We start from the raw sequence: 22,628 nt of genomic DNA, 5'->3' as shown, positions 1-22,628 counted from the left end.
AGAATCGTTTCCAGAGACTGGTGGCATAAATTTGAGGCAGGGGTAGCAGGTCAAAATGTAGACATAACAAGGTACGAGTCAAATGATGACGAATGACATTTTTGAGTGGGGAGAAAACTAAGCTTTTCAAATCGGTCTGCTTGAAAGCTGTTCGAATGATGTAGAAAACTTAATGATTTAAGCAAAATGTTACCTTGATGTCTGTCTGTGTGCATCACTTATTTCAATTAAGACGTTAACTTAAGAAGTAAATAATTAGCTACAATAATATTAGTCTCTCTCCTAACCTATTTTCTCCAAATAAAACCTTGAAGAAAACTTTCAGTGAACATCTTGTATTACTTTCTGCAAAAAAAAACAAAACAGCTTATTGTGTTACAACCACAGATGAAACAGAGTGAACAAGTGAGAATAAGAGATAACACATAAATACTCTACATATGTATAAAGACTTTGATTTTATTATTGAAACTATAACATGTATATTCCAGCCTATGGGCAAGAGGGGTCAGTTAGAGCCAGCCCTCTGGGAATGGTACAATCAGTTTATTTTTTTAGATGGATCTGTGTTCCTCTTCAAGCATGAAGTTAGGAATCACTGCCCTAATATATCAAAGTTTTTGTTGAAATAGGTTTTATTTTTTCTGGTCGACAGGCAGGACCAAACTGATCTTTTTTTTTTTCTTCCAAATTGCACACGCAAACAAGTAGAAATACTTGATTAGTTTGTTCTCATTATTCTTGCAAGCATACGGACAGATGTTTTAATATTTTCCTTTACTATTTCTCTTTGTGTCATCATTGCTTCCTTCCTGGGCAATCGAAATTAAGTCTCTTCTCTTTGCGGAAACCAATTCTGTGCAAACAGGAACAGATGCTTAACCAATTTCCACATGCTAGTGTTGTTGTATACAGGCTCAGTCCATCTTGAAATCTTTGAATTTTAGAACCTGTATGAAATTTTGAACTAAGCCCTTTAGTTATGCCACTCCATATAGTAGCTATTTCATATCAAAATCGGACTAACATTCTTGGGCATGCTGTGCTGGTGTAGCCTTGTTCTGTTGGGCTGAGGTATGGTCCATTTTTTTCTTCTTATTTACTCTTCTTTTACTTCAAACAAGACATATTGCCACTTGGAACATAAAGGGCTACTATTTAAGGTCATATCTAATAGGGGATTGTGGTGAGTGAAGATGTCTGTTCACATTACATTTAAACTTTTGCAGCCAGGGATGCAGAAAACAAGGTATGCCAAGGTCTAGCAGTCTGAGGGAAGAAACTATTAAAGTAGGATTTCCAGCATCTAGAGACCTCAGCAGTTAAGGGGTGTGATTTTGCTGTTTGTTGGGTTAGTTGAGAGTATGTATGCCTAAAGAGACACAAGTGTCATAAGTTAATCAGAGCACATTCGATTAAATTGTAAAACAGGCACACGGAGGCAACATTGTGGCAATGGGAGACCATGGAGTTTGGTCGATAATGCAGGACCTATTAGATTTGACTTTTTTTTTTTTTTTTTTTTTTTTTTTTACTCTGTCTAGGAGTGATAAACTAGTGGTATGGTTTTGTGCAGTTCTAGGAGACCCACTCTCTTAGGCTTTACTTTGTCGTCCTTTGAAAATACTGATGAGATGTCTCAGCATATTTTGGTTAGCCAGAGTGCTCTTCTAGGGCGTTGGATTGTAAAATCCCATTTTTCTGACCTTCTGTTCAATCTTCCTACCGTTGGAGGGAGATAAATAAAATCCAAAGGGTTGGATTGTTCTCATTCTATCAGCCATGTGTATGCAGAATTCTAAAATATCCAGTATGTTTTATGGAGTGATTTCAATTTCTGATTGGTTGGTAGTAGAGCATCTTTCCATTTGATTGATCAGTTCAGATCAGATCACCCCTGTCTATAAATAGAACCTTCCAATTTTATATAATTATACCCTCCTTATTCTACCCAAAATAATGCAACAGTAGTCCTTACGTTAAGTGGCAATATGCCCTGTTTAGGTGAACAAGAGGAAAAAAGAAAAGAGAAGCATGCATGGTCCCCCGTTAGTGCACAGTAAACAAGGCATAAAAAAATGACCAAGTTCAGCATTTGCTCCCCCCCCCTACATTTAGCTCCAAAAGTCCCCAAGGCCTTAACATATTTAAATTTGAGTTCAGCACCAGGCAAAACTGCTAAATAGACATACACAGAAAATTTTGGACAAATATGGTAAAATAGTCCCAAAAATGGAGTGTTTTTATTAGTTCTAAAAGAGCCTCTGGGGCACACCTAAGAGTTATCGTGAAGTATAGACAAACAAAATTATATAGAAATTGGTTAGTTACAACTTTTCAGAAAGTTTTATAAAAATCCAAGGCATCAATTTTTTTTTTAATAAGCACAAAAGTGTCAATTTAAGTCATTTTAGCCTGAAAGGCACCCCTAGGGGGCAACTGGAGTTTTCCCGGAAAATCTGTTGTAACATTTAAAAAAATTCTAAGGTGTAGTTATTCAGAAAAATGCGGGCAGACGAACGGACAAGGGTGAATTTACAGGTACACCCTTCCTTTGTCGGGGAGGGGGGGGGCAAAATAATGATGAAAATAGAAATCAGAAATTCGATTATCTCCCCTGTTAAGGTTCCTAGTTACCAGAAATCGAATAGTTCGTTCTTTGCTAAAATTAAGACTTTCCTACTTGTTTCCTGCTAACTTCTTTTACAAGTAATTTAATGGAATGTATTCTGATGAACTCAGGGCACTTGTGCCCCTTCCGAAGTGCACTAACAGCAAAATCCCACCTCTTCACTGTTGAGATCCCTAACTGTACTAACTTGCAGAAATTGAAATTGATATTTCGCTGCTCAACTTCCCAAAGTTCCCTGTTAGACATGATCACAAATGGTAGACCCTTATGTTTCAAGTGGTAATATGCCCTGTCTGGCGTGAAAAGAAGTAAAAAAAATAAAAATAAAATAAAATAAATAATAATTAAAATATGAAAATACAAATCAGAAATTCGATTATCTTCTCCTGTTAATCAATAATTCTGAAATGTTTCATTTTATTTTTCAGCTTTTACATAAATCATAATACGAAGACGACTCAATGGGACGACCCAAGGTATACCCATGCCGATGCTACGATGGTAAACTGAATTTTTTTTTATCTTGTCATTAAAATTTTCTTTTTTTATATTTTTCATACTTTTTTTATTTTGTCATTTAAATTTTCTTTATTTTATATTTTTCATACTTTTTTTTAATTTTGTCATTTAAATTTTCTTTATATTTTTCATACTTTTTTATCTTGTCATTTAAATTTTCTTTATATTTTTCATACTTTTTTATTTTGTCATTTAAATTTTCTTTATATTTTTCATACTTTTTTATCTTGTCATTTAAATTTTCTTTTTTATATTTTTCATACTTTTTTTTATCTTGTCATTTAAATTTTCTTTATATCTTTCATACTTTTTTATCTTGTCATTTAAATTTTCTTTTTTATATTTTTCATACTTTTTTTTATCTTGTCATTTAAATTTTCTTTTTTTATATTTTTCATACTTTTTTTTTATCTTGTCATTTAAATTTTCTTTATATTTTTCATACTTTTTTATCTTGTCATTTAAATTTTCTTTTTTTTATTTCATACTCTGGTGCTACCAGATCAGGCTGCCTATTGACTTTCTGAGACGAAATGCACCTACATCGATTTCTGTTTTTGTTTTCTATTCTCTTTTGTAAAACTTAATTATGTTCTACAAAAACAAAACAAAATCAACAGCCCTTCCCCTTCCCCCTTCCTTTCTTTTTCCTTCCCTACTTCCCGGTCCTGGATATGACCTTAAACTATATCTGATGGTGAGGCCCCAGTTTTCAGGCTTTGGGGAGCGTGGAGCCACCCTTTAATTGGCATTGTTCCCAGGTCCACTCTGACCCGGAGTGGTTGTACCTATTAGGGTCCCAACTATGGGTTAAATAGAAAAAAAAAAAAAAAATGCATTCTATTAAAAAATTATTCTTCAAAATCTGATCAGATTCCACTTGACCCTGTCGGCAGGGCATTAGAATATGCCGACTACCCCCCCTGCAGAGAGTAGAAGTCCCTCAATGGGGCTACCTGTTGGCCATAGATAGCGACCCGTAATACCTTTAGGACGGGATCCTGGTGGTTGAGAGATATGGAGGTCAGGTTTTAGTACCCCCACTTCCCAACACACCACTTTGGCCCTTACTGGGCTAGACGGGCGGTCGGAGGGGCCCGATATGATCAATCAGCTGGTCACATCAAGCCCCACCATATATTGCCCACCCCATAAACATATCATTAACACAATATGCCTATCCCTTCCCCACAAATAACTATTTCCTAATATATGGTGGAAAGCGGTGGCTGAGGGTCAATCGACGAAGTGAAATATCTATGACATGGCTGCAAATCCTTTAAATTCCTACGTATCCCAAAGTAACATCAAAGGAAAACAGGTGCTCATGAATGATATCACGTAAATCGAATATATCACCTTTGTATCCTTGTTGAGCCTGGGCGAATGGGTTCCTCCCCCCCACAGGCGCTTCCCATATAGGGCTCCGAGGTGGGTAGGGAGCTAAGATGATGAAAAAACCAATCTTATTTGATTATGGCTTTTATTACCCCCCCCCCCCAAAAAAAAAAAGAAGCTTTTCAGATGTTTCCGACATTTCAACTTCAGGATTTTTTTTTTTTTTTTTTTTTACACGGTGGTCACCAGTATTCAAGGGGCCCGGAAGCCACTCAGGGATAAGGGTTATTGCAAGTACAGTACGTTAGTGTGGAGATTTGATGAAGTGTTTACTTAAGGGGGCGGTTCATTAGGAATTTGTTAACATTGGACTTGAAGACATCCAAGTTGTAGTCAGGTGGAAAGCAGGCAGACGGAAAAGAATTCCACAGGCGTGCAGTTCTAAGAAAGAAGCTTTGTTCATGGAATCCACGTTTTGATTTAGGCACAGATAAAGAGTGGGGGAAATTTTTCACAGTGGATTCAGCTAGACGGGTGTTTTTCGTGAAAGATTGGCGAGGGGGGGACCAGAGATTGGATTTCAGACGAGCACCTGCCATGGAAATAACGATAAAACAAGGATAGGCTTGCAACGTCTCTTCTGTGGGAGAGAGGTTGCAGGATAGAGAAAAGGGCATCCCCCACTAAGCCACGAAGTCTATTTTGTACTCTGTCAAGGCAGGATAGGCTATTTTTAGCAGCTCCTGCCCAGATATGGCAGCAGTATTCCATCCTTGGACGTACTTGGCTTTTATATAGATAGAGAATTGCATCAGTAGTGAGATCTTCTGGAGCGGTAGAAGGATCTCACCATCTTTCCAGCGACCTTGGCAACAGACTTGATGTACGTGTTCCATTTAAGATCAGGAGTAAAGGTCAAACCCAGAAGCTTGTCAAAACACGGGGCTTCTAGACGAGAGCCATCCATTTCAATTGATGCCAGATGGGGATCAGAGCGTTGATGATGTAAGGATAGTAGTTTGGTTTTAGATGCATTAAAGGTAACCAGCCACGTCTTCCCCCACTGAACCACGTGCTCGAGATCAGAGGAGAGAGAATCAGAGAGAACTTTGTCATTAACAGCCTTTGATGTGTTGCCGTAGATGATCGTGTCATCAGCATAGATGTCAACGAATGATTTAAGTATGTGTTTAGGGAGGTCATTGATGTAGATCAGGAAGAGAGTTGGGCCCAGGATTGATCCTTGGGGGACTCCAGCATTAATACTGCAGGCCTCTGATTTTTGTCCATCGACCACTACTCTTATGAGCCTATTGGAGAGAAATGATTTAATGATTGAGAAAACATTTCCAGTTATACCGTAGCTGGAAATCTTGTGAAGTAGACCCTTATGTCAGATGAACAGAAATGCTCAATCAAAGAAAATTCAATATTTTTAATAATGGAAACACTTGAAAAAAATGAAATAAAATTTCACCTTTTACAATGGAAAAAATTTTCTCTCAAAAAATAAAACCCAAAATGATAAAAAAAGACTGCAAAATAACACCATACTTATTGAATTGAAACAAAAAACACAAGCTAAAGAAATTCTCAAATGGCAAACGTTTAACAATATCAAAATTAAAACTTATCCCCACCCATACCTAAACTCCTCAAAAAGAGTCATTAGATGCAGTGAACTATAAAATTGCTCGACTGAGGAAATTTTGATCTAATCTATCATCCCAAAGTGTTACAGAAGTAAAAAGAATAAGAATAAAACGAAATGGAGAAATATGTTGACGAATACATATATACTCTCCTTTGACTCCACAAATTCCCCAAGTGAGATTAAAATTGGATACCTAAAAGTGAACGTTGAAAAATACATCCCAAACTCTCTAAGGTGCTACAATTGTCAACAATTTGCACCAAATCATCAATCTGTGTAAGATGTGGAGAAAACTCAAAACATAGTGAGTGCAAAAAAAAAAAAAACTCAAATGCTCAAACTGACTTGAAAGGATGCAAAACATGGCTAAAAGAAAAAGAAATAACAACAATAAAGTACACCAAAAATATAACCTTCTTGGAAGCCAGGAAAATTATGAACGCAAGATACTCAGAAGTAACCAAGAATGGTAAAATAAACAGAAATCAAAGTTGTCAAAGCTGTACAAAAAATCCTCCAGAAATAAAAACTGAAGAAATATCTCAATTGATAAAAGAGATGAAAGACCTAATGAAAGAAATTAAAACACTAATCCTAAACTCTGGAAATAATCAGTCTACAAAAGAGAGTACAAAAAAAAAAAAAAACAGAACCAACAAACCAAAAAACTCAAATTAAATCTAACAAAGAAAAAGAAAAAACTCACCAAATGAAAACAACCCTTACAAACAAACCAAATGAAACACCATCACCCAATAAAACGAAAACTAAAGAAAAAAACAAACAAACCAAGATCTAGATCCCAATCAACCTCAAGAGAAGGAAACAAAATAGGAACACTGGAGGAGATGGAGGTAGAAGACAAGACACCCCCAGACAAATAAAATGACAGACCACAATAAAAAAAACTCAAACTATCTGAAGTATAATGGGGGGGGGGGTTCACCTCAAATACACAAACGGAATGTTCAAGAAAGATTATCGCTACAGGCCTCTGTCTCTACTCTCGTTGCCTTCTCTCCTGCCTGATCGGGAATAATCTCCCAGCACCGAGAAATGAACATCGTTTTATAGTTTCCATCTTCACGCACACACGAGATTACGCGAGAACGGACGAAATAAAAATGCTGGCCGCCATGTTTGTTCTTCCTTTTCTTCGCCTGAACTCACTCGCTGAGCACCCACGGTAAGATTTGTCTTTCTTGCTTCTAACCACACTATCATTCAATGGGACTGCCGAGGACCTAAGGCAAGCATAAAGATAACTAAACCCAAAACACCCAAATAACAAACTAAAATACAAAACCTGACACACAGAATCAAACTGGATAGAAACGAAACGAATAATATAATCCATGAGCTCACTATTTTACTCGATAACTTCTAGTAGTAGTCTGTCTCCAAGAAACCTTTATGAAATCTGATGACAATATAAAAATTAAAAATTACAATTAGTATAACTATATACACAATACTGGACTCAGAGCCTCTGGAGGCACATCAATCCTTATTAGAAATGACATACCCCAAAGTCAAATACAACTTAATACTAAACTACAGGCTACTGCAATAAAAGTAACACTCCATAAAACCAACATTTGCTCACTATGCAATGAAAGCATCTCAGAAACAGATCTGAGCAAACTAATACGGCAACTTCAAGCCATACATCATTATGGGAGACTTAAACAGCCATAATGAGATATGGGGAAGTGAAAAAACAATCAAAAGGGGAAAAATTATAAAAAATAAATAACGAAAATCTATACCTTTTTAATGATAAAACACTTATTTACACCCAGGAACTGGTACATTCACATCAATTGATTTAACATTGTGTGATCCAACACTTGCCTTGGATTACAAATGGAATGTACTAGAAGAGCCATATGGAAGTGACCACTTTCCCATTACATTTGAAAACAATGATCTAATGCCAGAAAACAAAATACCCCAATGGAACTTACAGAAGGCTGATTGGAAAAAATTCCAAAATTTATGCCGGACTAACCCATAATAATAATAACCCAAACCAAAATAATATCACACATTTTACTAATACACTGTATAATATTGCGGAGGAATGCATTCCAAAAAACTCTACCTCTCCAAAACATAATAAACCCTGGTTTGACGTAAAATGCAAAGTAGCCATCAGAAATCGTCGAGCTATGCTAAGAAAATTCAAAAAAGAACCAACTAAAGAAAATCTCGGTAAATATAAAAACAGTAGAGCTAAAGCTCGCAAAACCATTAAAGAATCAAAGCGAACATCATGGAAAAACTATGTATCAAAAATAAATACAAATACAAAAAGTAAAAAGGTCTGGGACATTATCCGTAAAATCTCAGGGAAAAGTAACAGCAACCCTACTAAACACCTGATCTATAATAACCAAAAAAATTACTAGCAAGAAAGAAATGGTAAATTGTCTTGCTGAAACTTTTGCACAAAACTCCTCCTCCAGAAACTCTGACCAAAAATTCCAAATTAAGGAAAAAGCAGAAAAGGAAAAACTCCAGTTTCAGACAAATAATACAGAAAAATACAACCAGCCATTCTCTAAAAATGAATTGAAAGTATCCCTACGCAAAGCTCATGACTCAGCTGTTGGCCCTGATCAAATCCATTATCAATTTATAAAACAACTTCCTGATACGTCTACAGATTACCTACTACAAATATTCAATGATATTTGGGGAAGTGGCAACGTCCCTGAAATATGGAGACAGGCCATAGTAATCCCTATACCTAACTCATCAAAGGACTCTACAAATCCCATGAATTACCGACCTATAGCACTCACTAGCTGTATTTCCAAAATAATGGAAAGAATGATTAACAGCAGATTAATATGGTACCTTGAGACAAATAATCTGATTACAGATTATCAGTCAGGATTTAGGAATGAAAGAAGCCCTATTGGACCACCTGATTTGGCTAGAAACCTTTATCACGAAAAAACCTCTTACGGCAGTCTTTTTCGATATTGAAAAAGCATACGGCTCTGCATGGAGGCATGGCATTATAAAAGATCTACAAGAGCTTGGATTAAAAGGCAGAATGCCCATTTTCATCACAAATTTTATAAATAATAGACAATTTAATGTACGATTAGGTGATACTCTATCCATCAGTAAAAAAGAAGAAACGGGGGTACCACAAGGAAGCATCCGGTCTCTCACACTTTTTAGCATTAAAATAAATAACATCGTTAAAAATATAAATCTAGGAACAGAATGTGCCCTCTGTGGATGACTTCCTGATCTGTTATAGATCAAAATATATTACAAGAATAGAACAACATTTACAACTGTGTCGAAACAAAATAAATGAAAGGGCAACAAAAAATGGGTTTAAATTTTCAAAAGAAAAAACAAAAGCCATTCATTTCTGCCAAACTCGGAAAATGCACCATGACCCAATACTGAAACTGGATAATGAAATAATACCTATAGTTGATCAGTATAAATATCTGGGCATCATCTTCGATAAAAAGCTAACATTCATTCCCCATATTAAATACCTCAAACAAAAATGCAACAAAGCCATTCAACTCTTAAAAATAGTAGCTCATACAGACTGGGGTGCAGACAAAGACTCGATAATTAAATTATACAGATCCCTTGTCAGATCCAAGTTGGATTATGGATGCTATATCTATGGATCCGCAATAAAATCCTACATAAAGGAATTAGATACAACACATCACCAAGGACTAAGATTGGCTCTAGGAGCCTTCCCCATCTCCCCAGTGGAAAGTTTATATGTAGAAACAGATGAACCCTCATTATCACTTAGAAGAGAAAAACTAGGATTACAATATTATACAAAATTGGCTTCATGTCCAACTAATCCTGCCTACAAATGTCTTCCACCCCCAATACAAAAACCTCTTTAATAGAAAAGAAAATTCTATAAAACCATTTAGCCTACTTATGGAAGAATCCATAAATAAAGCCCAGATAGATATTGCAGCAGTACATGAAACCGTAAAACCTAAATATCCCCCCTGGCTGACAAAACAACCAAAAATAATATCAGACCTAATTAAATACCCTAAAACAAAAACCAATCCAATCATCTATCAAGAAAAATTCCAAATAATTAAAGATAAGTATTCCAAACACTCAACAATTTATACAGACGGTTCAAAAGATGGAGATAATGTTGGATGTGCAGCCATATACAATAAAATAATCCTAATCAAAAGACAAAGCATCGATCTACAGTGCTGAAGTATCCGCCATTGGTATAGCACTCAATCTTATAGAATCTTCTAAAGATAAACAATTCATTATCTGCTCAGATGCCAAATCAGTACTTGAAACACTGGAAAACAGGAAACCAACGAACCCAATAATCACCAAAACCCTAAATATATTCGATGATATTCCTAATGATAAAAATATTCTCTTTTATTGGATACCCAGTCATATCAACATAAAGGTTAATGATAGTTGACAAAGCAGCAAAAACAGCACTAAATTTGACCATAACCAAAGATAAGATCCCTCATACCAATCTAAAACAAATCATTAACAAATATATTAGAAACACATGGCAAGAGTCGTGGAACTCCTGTCTAAAAACAAGCTATACCAAATCCAGGAAACCATAGGAAAACAGAAACCAGACAAAAGAATGACCAGAAAGGAGGAAGTTATAATAACAAGACTCTGAATAGGTCATACCTCTATAACACACTCCTACCTACTCAAAAAAAAGAAGTCCCATTTTGCACACCCTGCCAGGAACCATACACAGTAAATCACATATTAACAAGATGCGAAGACTTGAAAACAAACCGAGTGAATCTATATAATGAAAAAAACTGTAAAAGACATTCACTCATGTAGACCCAACTACTCTTCTCAAATATCTGAAGATAAAAGGGTTACTCAACAAAATTAAAAAAAAAAAATACCTTATCTAACTATATAAACATAGACACTGAACACCAGATACATACATAAAAACTGTAACTATTAATGTATATAAACGATTCTGGCATTAAATGACCGCATAGGTTGATATGCCATAAAACCAATCAAAAAAAAAAAATATTTCATACTATTTTTTTTTAATTAGAAACTGCACTCTATCAGGAGGCTTTTCTTTATCTCGCATTGTAATGTTGCCAAGAATCCAAACTGTTAATAAATAATTCCATGTCGGATCATACCAGAAATTTAGGAGTTTGAAACCTTCGTCTTCAGATTTCATTGTACCTATTTACAATGCCTCCCCACGGGACAGAGTTAGACACCAGGGTCGTTTTTTAACGTGGAGAAAAGGTACAAAAATAAAAATTGTCTCAGTCGTGAAGGATTTCTCCTCCACCGAAAGAGAACAAGAAATGGAAGTGCAGCATCTGAAGAACAGATGGTATTTATTTGCTCCCCCACCGAGCAAATTAGGCACAAGGCCAATTTTTAATGTGAGGAGTGAAGGGAGGGGGAAGGGAAAAAGGGGACCAGCTCCCGAGAGGTGGGAAATGGGAGCTGGTTAAAGGTCAGGCATGTGGGGTTGCCCCCACATCTGGTCTTTGCTAGTCATAGCTTGCAGTATCTGCCGGAACAGATGGTATTTATTTGCTCCCCCACCGAGCAAATTAGGCACAAGGCCAATTTTTAATGTGAGGAGTGAAGGGAGGGGGAAGGGAAAAAGGGGACCAGCTCCCGAGAGGTGGGAAATGGGAGCTGGTTAAAGGTCAGGCATGTGGGGTTGCCCCCACGTCTGGTCTTTGCTAGTCATAGCTAGTCATAGCTTGCAGCATCTGCCGGAACAGATGGTATTTATTTGCTCCCCCACCGAGCAAATTAGGCACAAGGCCAATTTTTAAAGTGAGGAGTGAAGGGGAAATGGGGACCAACTCCCCGGGGAGTATGGGAGCTGGATAGTGACAATTGGTATGAAGGGTTGCCCCTACATTGACCAAGGTCTTATATGTGGAGTTGCCCCCACATATGGTCTTTGCTTGCAGTATCTGCCGGAACAGATACTACACTTTGATCTTGACCAAAAGGCCAACTGAACCGTGATAGTTGACTTGTAACTTGCAAAACAAATAGACATCATGAAAACTAAGAAATCTTGAAAAACTTGTGCATGTATTTTTTAAAATCCAGCATCTCTTCTTTCAATATGAATATATTAATACGATAGCATGTATGTTATTTTGTATGTTTTGCTTACATTTTTTTGTTTTTTTGTTTTAACCTTCCATTTCTTGTAATAAATAATAGTAGCCTTGTTCTGTCGGGCTGAGGTATGGGTCCATTTTTTTCTTATTTACTCTTCTTTTACTTCAAACAAGACATATTACCACTTGGAACATAAAGAGCTACTATTTAAGGTCATATCTAATAGGGGATTGTGGTGAGTGAAGATGTCTGTTCACATTACATTTAAACTTTTGCAGATTAGTACAGTCAGGGATGCAGAAAACAAGGTATTCCAAGGTCTAGCAGTCTGAGGGAAGAAACTATTAAAGTAGAAGGATTTCCAGCATCTAGAGACCTCAACAGTTAAGGGGTGGGATTTTGCTGTTTGTTGGGTTAGTCGAGAGTATGTATGCCTAAAGAGACACAAGTGTCATAAGTTCATCAGAGCACATTCGATTAAATTGTAAAACAGGCACACGGAGGCAACATTGTGGCGATGGGAGACCATGGAGTTTGGTCGATAATGCAGGACCTATTAGATTTGACTCTTTTTTTTTTTTTTTTTTTTTTTTTTTTTTGACTCTGTCTAGGAGTGGGAAACTAGTGGTATGGTTTTGTGCAGTTCTTGGAGACCCACTCTTTTAGGCTTTACTTTCTTGTCCTTTGAAAATACTGCCGAGATTTCTTGGCATATTTTGGTTAACCAGAGTGCTCTTCTAGGGTGTTGGATTATAAAATCCCATTTTCCTGACCTTGTGTTTAATCTTCCTGCCGTTGGAGGGAGATAATAATAATTTAAATTTTCTTTTTTATATTTTTCATACTTTTTTTTATTTTGTCATTTAAATTTTCTTTTTATATTTTTCATACTATTTTTAATTTTGTCATTTAAATTTTCTTTTTTATATTTCATACTATTCGTTTTTTTAATTAGAAACTACACTTTTACCTCTATCAAGAGGCTTTTCTTTATAAATAATTGTAATAAATAATTTTACCAAAACACCTTCATAAGTTTTGGTTTCGGTTTTGATTATAGCTGAAGGAACTCGAGTCATCTATTTCTTTTCTAAATAATTTTATCAAGAATTCTTCAAAAGTTTTGGTTTCGGTTTGGATTCAAAATGATGCACCCAAGTCATATGGATATATCTTTTTATTTTTGAAATCACAACTTTATAACACATAAGAATCGATAGAAAATTGACTCTATAATAATATGTACGAAATATGTATTTATCAAAATATTATATTTGAGCGTATTTTATGACTGGGATATGCCAGGCGTCCCTGCTAGCTTAGATAAATACTTTTGCAATTTTAACAAAAGAGTTACAATAATATCAGGGTGTCTCCATTTACGCTGAACATCCATAAAATGCCAACGGCAATATATTGCATATGAAATGCTAATACAATAGCATTTAATACAAATGGAGAAAATATTCAACATAATCTTTCAGTAGCGATTAGAAAAAACACTTTTTTCTGACTGTGGATCCAGTTTGTGTTTGCTAATCTCTGGTGCTCCTTTTGTTGAATTAACCCACTGAATTATCGTGTACACCTAACCCTTTTGTTGAAAGCCACTGTATTATAACCTACACCTAATCCTAACCTTTTTTTTTTTTTTTTTGAAAACCACTGTATTATAGAATTCACCTAACCCTTTTGTTAAAAAAAAACACTGTATCATAGCATACACCACCCAGTAACTTTCAATTAACAATTAATGAAAGAGTTCTACATATAGTAAAAATATAGTTCTACATATAGTAAAAATATAGTTCTACATATAGTAAAAAAAATCTAAAAAAAAAAAAAAATTTTTTTTCGTAACTTTTTACATAAAAAAAATATACCATTTATGCTATATGAAAGTAGCTTTGGTATTCATTGTTACCACAGAATGTCCAATTTAGTTTGTTTTCCATTATTAGGCCTTTCATTATGGTGTGACATCACGTGGCCCCATCGACAAGTTGCCAACACGAAACGCTGTGTATACTGAGCCTTTTCTCTCCATCTTTCATCATTCTAGTTCTGGCTGTGTCTGTCTTGTGTTACACTGGCGACCATTAAGCACACTGATCCACAAGTATAAAAGATAAAATAAAACACAAGAAAAGCACAGAAGCTGATGTTTCGTATATACATCAATTGGTCTCTGGGGGTGTATGAAGCTGCTCTCTACATGCTGGAGGTCCACATTTATATTTGCTGTCAAGGCCATTTCCATTGGTTAGTTGATTAATTCATCTCTGTCTGTTCAAGGGCTCTCGATATGGTCCAAAGGAAAATTTGTATGATTTATGTACCCATGATGAAAAAAAAATGTCATATTCCAAAAGCTCATGTAAACTAATCAAGTAGTTTTATTTTTATAAAGAAAACCAAATTTAATGATTATTCAAGGAGTGATTATCCCGCCCGCCATTTTGAAAAAAAAATCTCAAAAAACAAAGAAACATCTCAACAATAGTTCAAACTTGTGGAATTTATGTTGTAATGCCTACAAATCCCCATTGTTTAGAAATTATTTTTTTATATAAAAATAAAATTAGTGTATTCATTTTTTTCTTTCTTTTTTGTGGACGTTTATCCATGTTTCGGTTAATTCATCCTCTGGCATTTTTCAGGTGATTAACTGCGATGGGATAGGAATGCTGTGTCTTGCAACTTATCCCCAGTAATTACTGCCTTCCATAGTTGTTGTTGCAACATGTTTTGGCCACAACATGGTGAAACAACAACTATGAAGATGAGAAGAGAATAACAGTCTGCAAAAAGAATGAATGCACAAATTGTGAAACCTCATCTCAAAGGATTCTAAAAAATCAATCTTTATCTCCAAAATTCCCCAAATAGTTTCAACTTAATTGGAATTCATTGAGATGAGTGGACTATTATTCTCATCTTATTAGTTGTTGTTTCATGACGTTTCGGCCAACTATTCCTCTGGCCTTCGTCAGGTGGTAACCGTGACGGATAGGAATTTCGAATCTCCTAACTGCATTCTCAGCAATCACTGCCATCCGTACTTGTTGTCGTCTCACCACGTTTTGGCCAAGTAAACCTCTGGCCGGCTTTGGGTAGGATTGAAACTGCTATTTTCAGACAATCATAATCTGGAACCATAGAGATTCAATGTCTCTATCAACTGCGCCACGGGCCTCGAAGGGCGATCAAGGTTGGATTTTTTTATCTTAAAAATCCACGTTTATTTATTATCTGATCTTCCATGGTCGGGTCCGTACAGAATGGTATACATATTATTTTAATTGGAATTCATTATTGAGATGAATATTATTTATATTAATTTATTTATTGCGGACTATTATTCTCATCTTTATTAGTTGTTTCATGACATTTCAGCCAACTATTCCTCTGAAGATGAGAATAATAGTCCGCAATAAATAAATTAAAATAGTTTCAACTTGGTAAAAATGTATCCTATAGCTGTGATTCTTACTGATTCAGACTCTAGTAACACAATGAATTATTTCTGATTCTGCCTCCAGAAAAAATGTATCTCGCTCATGACGATGAGAAACTTGTTGCTTTTGACGTTAAAAATATGGACAGATTTATTGATTTATTGGAGTTTTAATACAACTGACCAATTTAATAGAACAATTTCCATTGTCCATTGGTTGTAATGGCCTCAAAAAACGGTCAGATTCCGAGAGGATTATGAATGTCATCGTTTTAAATCTGATAGGCAAACAATTAGTAGCAATGCTTTGTTTGCATGCATCCAACAATCTATATAAAATGCTTTGTTCATTCGTCTGTCCGTCATTATTTGGTTTGAAATAGAATTTTCATCATTGTGAAATGCTCAGATGGAATTATTTTAGATATGACAAAGCACATATACTGTGAAATTTGTTTTTCTGTATTCCTGAATATTGATCTTCTCTATAAAAGTCAAATTCTAAAAAATTCTAACTTTGCTTTGATTGTATAGGCGATGAAACGGTTGCAAATAAAAACAAAATTTTTAGCCTTGTTAGAAATTAAATCAATTTCATGTACACAATGTCTACTGGAAAGAACCTGACTGTCTACTAGACACTATCCTCAAGTGTCTTCGGCCTCTCTGTACAAGGTTCTGTCAGAAAAAATCTTTTCTTTTTAAATGAAAGCATAACATGAATGCAAAGTCCATCTTCTAAATGTAATGTGAACAAACATCTTGCTACACAACTTGAATGCAAAGTCTATCTCCTATTCATTTAGTGTCATTTTCACTTGTCCAAGGATAAGACGATTTTTTACATTTTGCAAGTACACACTCTAGTCCTCACAGTCCAGCAGGTAAACTGTCTCAAAAGTTAACGCTATACAATCTTGTCTAATCACTTCCAAGTTTTCCTTGGCCATCCAATTTTCCAGCAATTCAAGCCATTCTGGAACAGTTCTTCCAAGAGGATGAATACTCTGCATGACCATAATCAATGTCTTTAAGATAATTTCTATGCTGGCAAATATAGTTTCTTCAACAAATACTTTGACCTAATGTGTTGGGTTTGGTTTGATTGTACATTGTAGAACTATTGTATGAATCCTTTAGTTTTTCCTAGTTACTTGCCTCTCCAGGAGGGCAGAGTTAGACACAAGGTTGGTTTTTAATGTGGGGAAAATCCAGCTCCCCAAAAAGGGGTACCCCGGATAGAAACAAAAGTAAAAATTGTTTTGGTCATGAAATAAAACCTGACTAAATATCTAAAATAACAGTCTTCGAAGCCAAAATAAGATTCCCTTGGTATGATTGCCTCACACTGACTTATTCGAGGAATGTTACACGTTCTCTAAGTGATGTTCGCTATAGTACCAATTAGTGATGGGGCAATTCTAACATTTTCCCGATTCTGATACAATTACAGATCCCGATTCTTTATAAATCTCTAAATATTTAACAATAAAGTTGTTTATTCCTGATTACTGTAAAAGCACGTTGAATATGCTGATATTTTCTCAAATACACTTGTGGGGGATGATCTATAGATGTTGGTTTTACTGGTAGTTTAAAAATCAATAAATATTATTTCATCATTACTACCAGCAGTGAAATATTTTACTTGAAAACAAAATCAAATAAAAAAGACAAATTAAAAGAATTTTTTATTTTTTTTTTTTTTGCATCGGAAAATAGACACAAATTTTTCCGATTAATCATCCCAAAACTAGTAACAATACTAAACTGGATACTCCATTAGAATAGATGAATTCCTATCCTTGAATCCAGTAAGATCAAGAGACCACAAGAAGTTATACTATACCATAGTTAAATGTTCAATTGAGGAGAGGAAAGTTAATGTTCTTCACTTGTTTATTTCTTTACTAACTCTATGCTTGAGAGGTAGAGGAGAATCTTCGTCGAATACTTGGATATCAATATATCGCATGTAGAAATCAAGTGTTAGTTTTCTATAAATATAAAAGCGAAAATGTATGTATGTATGTATGTGTTCGCTTTTTCTGTGTGTCTACAAAAGGCTTCTTTCAGAGAAGCGGTCACTTGCTTCACAACTTTTTAAAACTTTTTATATCACATATAAATCGTAATATCTCACAGTTAACAACGAAGCTCGCCTGTCTATTTAATTTGCTCGATTTCGGGAAGATAAATATTCAACATTTGTCGCTCGCCGCATGTGGGTTAGTCTTTTTCCTATAACATCTTGGGGGAGGGGGCGTTCAGCAGTAAATGAAATCCTGCAGTCAAACTTGACCTCATTAACTCATTAAAACGAGCACCTGCTAAATCCAAGTAATTAAATAAATTCAAACGTGTTTCCGTAAGCATGTCGTGGTAGGGCAATGGTTAACGTCGCATGTTTTCTTTCACAACTTTGCCTCAACAGTTCGGGTTCGATCCTCATACTTACTTTTTTTTTTTTTACCCCCCCACCCCACCTCCAAACACTCGGGCAACGCCGAGTACCCCTCGCTAGTCCTAAATAAAGCACAAAAACTGAACGGAAAACTAAGTTATGAAAGAGTCTTGAGTATGAGCTTGAATGGAGTTGCCTATTGGTTACTATTGCTTTCAGATCCACTTTGGCCCAAAGTGGTAAAACCTGCTAAGCCATCTGGTGCTACCAGATTAGGCTGTCTGAGGATACTGCCTTCCTGACCAAAAATGTACCAAACATTGATGCTATGGGTTTTTTTTTGTTTTTTTTCTTTTCCTTTTGCAAACATGTCTTGAAAAGTCGAAAACAAAAATAATTTTCCTCTACAAAACAACCAAACCAAATTCCATGAATAAATATTTGAAGATATAAAGAACTTAAAGCATAAAAACTTTTTCCAAAATTACTAGATTTGGTATTAAATAGCCCAAAGAAAGTTGATATGCCGTAAAACAAAACAGCAAAACCAAACACTAGATAGTTGAAGATTTAAAGAATTTGAAGAATAAAACCTTTTTTTTCCAAAATGACTAGAGTTAGTATTAAACAACTGAAAAGGATTAATATGCCATAAAACAACCATAAGTATGCTATAACTAAAGTCTTTGGATAGTCGACAGCTCGAGTTTTTAGTCGCGTGCAAGCGACTCTATAAGTCACTCCGTCAGTCGCTCGGTCTGTTGGTCTGTCCGTAACACTTTTGTGCTTGGCCTTTTTGGTTAAGATCAAAGGTCTGTTGTTAATAGATGCTGTTCTTAGCTTTTTAAGCTTTTCTTGGCCTTTTGGCCAAGACACTTTTCTGTATTAATTTAATGTAAAATGATCACCCACTTTACAACCAGTCTCAAAGCCATTCAAGTCATTCTCCAGCTCATTCAAGTTGTTTTTGAAGGATTCTAGTTATTTTTTAAGCATTCAAGTCATTCTTAAGGTCATTCAATTCATCCTTAAGTTCATTAAAGTCATTCTAAGTCATTTACTTTTTATTTATTTAAGTCATTTCAGCTCATTTTTCAGCCATTTTAGTTTATCTTTAAGAATTTCATGTCAATCCTACATTCACACATTCATTCATTACACGAGAGCATGCAACTAATGGCTATCGGCCTTATTAAATAAAAAAAAAAATGGATCTGTCGACTCTTATCTTAACCATCTTTTCGGTTCAAATTTTCTTACTGCCCAACTTTAACTCCAATAGACATTTTGGGTCAGATTATTAGAAAGACTGTAAATCTGTGGATATTTTTCACCAAATTAAATATTTTGGTACTTGTGCATTTATGTTACCGTGCTGAAATAATATTATTTAGAAAGCCATTCTTAACATGTGAAAGGGAGGGTGTTTTGTAACTATTCTGTACTTTCACCTAACAATCTAACAGACAAAAATATCGTAAAAATTGAATTTAACTAGAAAATACAATTTTAAAAAATAGTGCGGTAACACAAGTGCATAAGCAATAATATTTTTTTTTGCTAAAGTGTTGATTCTTTAGTAGGCAGCGGTATGGACAGCAATATCAGCAAGCAGCGCTAAATTGCCATCATTTGCATCATTTGTCAGTCTCGTTGTGTTACCATAGCAATAAGGACAGAAATAAAAATAAGACCCATTTTTTTCTTTCTTATATTCTTTATAATACTACTACTACTCCTATTATTTGTTTCATATACTGCTACTATTATTTTGCATACTACTACTACTACTACTACTACTACTACTTTCTTTTATCTATACTATTCCTATTCACTTTTTCTTATATTTTGTTTATATTATTACTTTCTTATATTGTTTATAGTACTCCTACTCCTACTACTATTATTATTTCTTTCATTATGAACCTTCAAAGGTCACCACAGAATTACCCCCCTCCTATATGTAAAATGATGTAACTTTATTATAAATTAATATTATCAATATAACTTTTGTACCATTTAAAAGAAGGGCAAAATAAACTAGTAATATTTAAAAAAAAAATTTTCATCGTACGAAAATAATGAAATTGCGAGACGAAAATCGTGTTTACATAATTGGCGCTTAAAAATAACGTTCCCATGTACTAGTACACATTTTAAACATACCCGTGTTTAATAAATCTAGCAAAAATCAACTAATGGTCAGATATTTATGAAATTTTCGATACTTATCCATTTTAGAATGAAATTGCATATAAAATGCAGTTTCCGTAAAATATACAAGGGAAAATATTTTTTTAGTGTGTGTTCTTCCCCCTCCATATTTATTTTTTCGAAATTCGAACAAAATATATTTAAATCTATTGTCATTTCTATTTATTATGAAACATAAGAGTTCAAATAAGTAAAACCTATTTATTTTTTAAAAATTTAAATACACATATTGAACAAAAAATTACCTTGAAGTTGCAATTAAAAATATGATATAAATTTAATATTATTATATATTTTTTTTAATAGCGTTTTTCGAATTAATATATACTATATAATCAGTTTAATTGCTAAGAAAAAGAAACTTCGTAAACATTAATTAATTTTTAAAAGATTAAAACGATTAAAATTCCATTATTTCAAAATGTTCCATTACGACATAGATTTTTAATTGTGTTTAATTTTTTTTTTTATATTAAGTTTTCATATAAACATGACTCTTGTCAGCTATTTTATCGCCAGATTAAAACCAATTTGAAAATATTATTGCACAAATATTAAGCATTTTGTAGCCCCCCCCCTCAGATTTTGTTTGTCTCTTTTTATCAAACAAAATATGGAACCTCGTAGGTAACCAAACGAACATTCAGTAAAACCGTATTTCATATTTAATATACAAATGTTTATAATATTATTAATCGTTAAACTGTGTAAATCTTAAAACCTAACAAAATTATAACAAAGATTAATTATTAATTGCAATTTGGAGAAGATAAACAAAGGTTTTAAAAAATCATTAAGTCGCTTCTGCTTTTCCATACTTCGTATAGTTAACACAAATCTGACGTCACGGAAACGTGCGATCCATTTTTCGCAATCGTTTGGCAGACCCTATCTTTCATATACTATTATTTCGTATACTATCACAACTATTTTTATACTGTTACTATTTCTTTCTTTTATTTATAATCCTATTATTTCTTATGCAATATTTTTCTTTGTTTTTGTTTCTAATACTACCACCACTATTATTTCTTATGCAATATTTTTATACTCTATTCCAATCATCGTCATCAATATTAATAAAATAATAATGAATAATAAAAATACTAATTACTACTACTACTACTACTACTACTACTACTAATAATAATAATAATAATAATAATTAATAATAAAAATATTAATTACTACTAATAATGTTATTAGTAGTAATTAATATTTTTATGATTAATTATTTTATTAATTAATAATCTGTTCACATTTTATTACTGTCTGATTAGTTTTTGGTGCAACTACACTATAATAGCGAAGTTCAGTAAAACGAAAAAATCGATTTAAAACCCAAAAAACAATGGTAACTACTGACCTTTCTGTGCCAATTTTAACGAAAAACAATATCTACTTAATTGTCATGTCAGAAGTACTTAAATATTACCGTATTATTTAAAAAAAAAAAAAAAAAAAAAAAGGTTTTCGATCTTTATCATAAAAAAACGTCGCCATATTTCTTTAGAAAGACTAAATAATAATAACAAGGGAAGTAAACCAGTTATGCTAAAAACAAGGCAAAACGCACAATTTATTAAAAAAAAAAAATGGGAATAGTTACATGCTATTTACCTCTCCTTGGAATTATCCGGGGGGGGGGTTGTTTTTTTTGGGGGGGGGGTTAGCTAAACATTTTATTTTTGCTAATTTTCTTCAAAAATGTTTTCTTTAATAATTTTTTCTACCTTATCGTTTTTCGTAATTTTTGGATACATTCATTGCTATAACATGACAGTTAAGTAGAGATCAGATGAAAATTGATAATAAAAATTTCGAATTTCGTTAGTTGCACTTTTTTCTTTTCTTTTTTTTTTCCAATCTCTTTTTTTAATTCGTTCTTTCGCCATCTTTTTTTTTCTTTAGTCTTAGCTTGTTCATATTTTTTAAATTTTTACAACTGCATACGAAATTTCATTACTTGAATAGCTTTTTTTCACAGAATTTTATCAATGAAAATAAAATGTTGACTAAATATTTTTGGGAAAATGTTTTTATTTTATTTTTTTTTTTTTCAGCTTCAAATGCTTGTATTTAAACAAAAGTTATGGATGCATTTTTATAATTAAAAAAATAAATATCTTTGACCTGTTCATATTTTATAATCATCCTATTTTTGATAGAAAAAATCTAAATGTTAAAGTTTTTGTGAGCATTGCTAATAAACTGCTTTTTAGAATATAGAAAGTTGTTTTGGTTGATTTTAAGTATTTCAATT

General features: G+C 33.9%; 1 protein-coding gene across 4 annotated transcripts in view; it reads left to right on the top strand.

Annotated features, from left to right (window-relative positions):
* LOC145268734 (uncharacterized) overlaps window positions 1–22,628 on the top strand; it is a 365,002-nt gene that overhangs the window by 49,858 nt on the left and 292,516 nt on the right. For all 4 annotated transcript variants that reach the window (XM_080124311.1, XM_080124309.1, XM_080124310.1 and 1 more), the window contains exon 2: window positions 3,061–3,133. In XM_080124311.1, coding sequence (XP_079980437.1) covers window positions 3,061–3,133 — 73 coding nt within the window. The remainder of the gene's footprint in view (window positions 1–3,060; window positions 3,134–22,628) is intronic.

The sequence above is a fragment of the Euprymna scolopes genome, chromosome 44, assembly GCF_053919585.1.
Source record: "Euprymna scolopes isolate OS-2025 chromosome 44, ASM5391958v1, whole genome shotgun sequence".
Lineage (NCBI taxonomy): Eukaryota > Metazoa > Mollusca > Cephalopoda > Sepiida > Sepiolidae > Euprymna > Euprymna scolopes.
The sequence above is the reverse complement of the archived record's forward strand: the minus strand, read 5'-3'. Positions and strand labels throughout refer to the sequence as shown.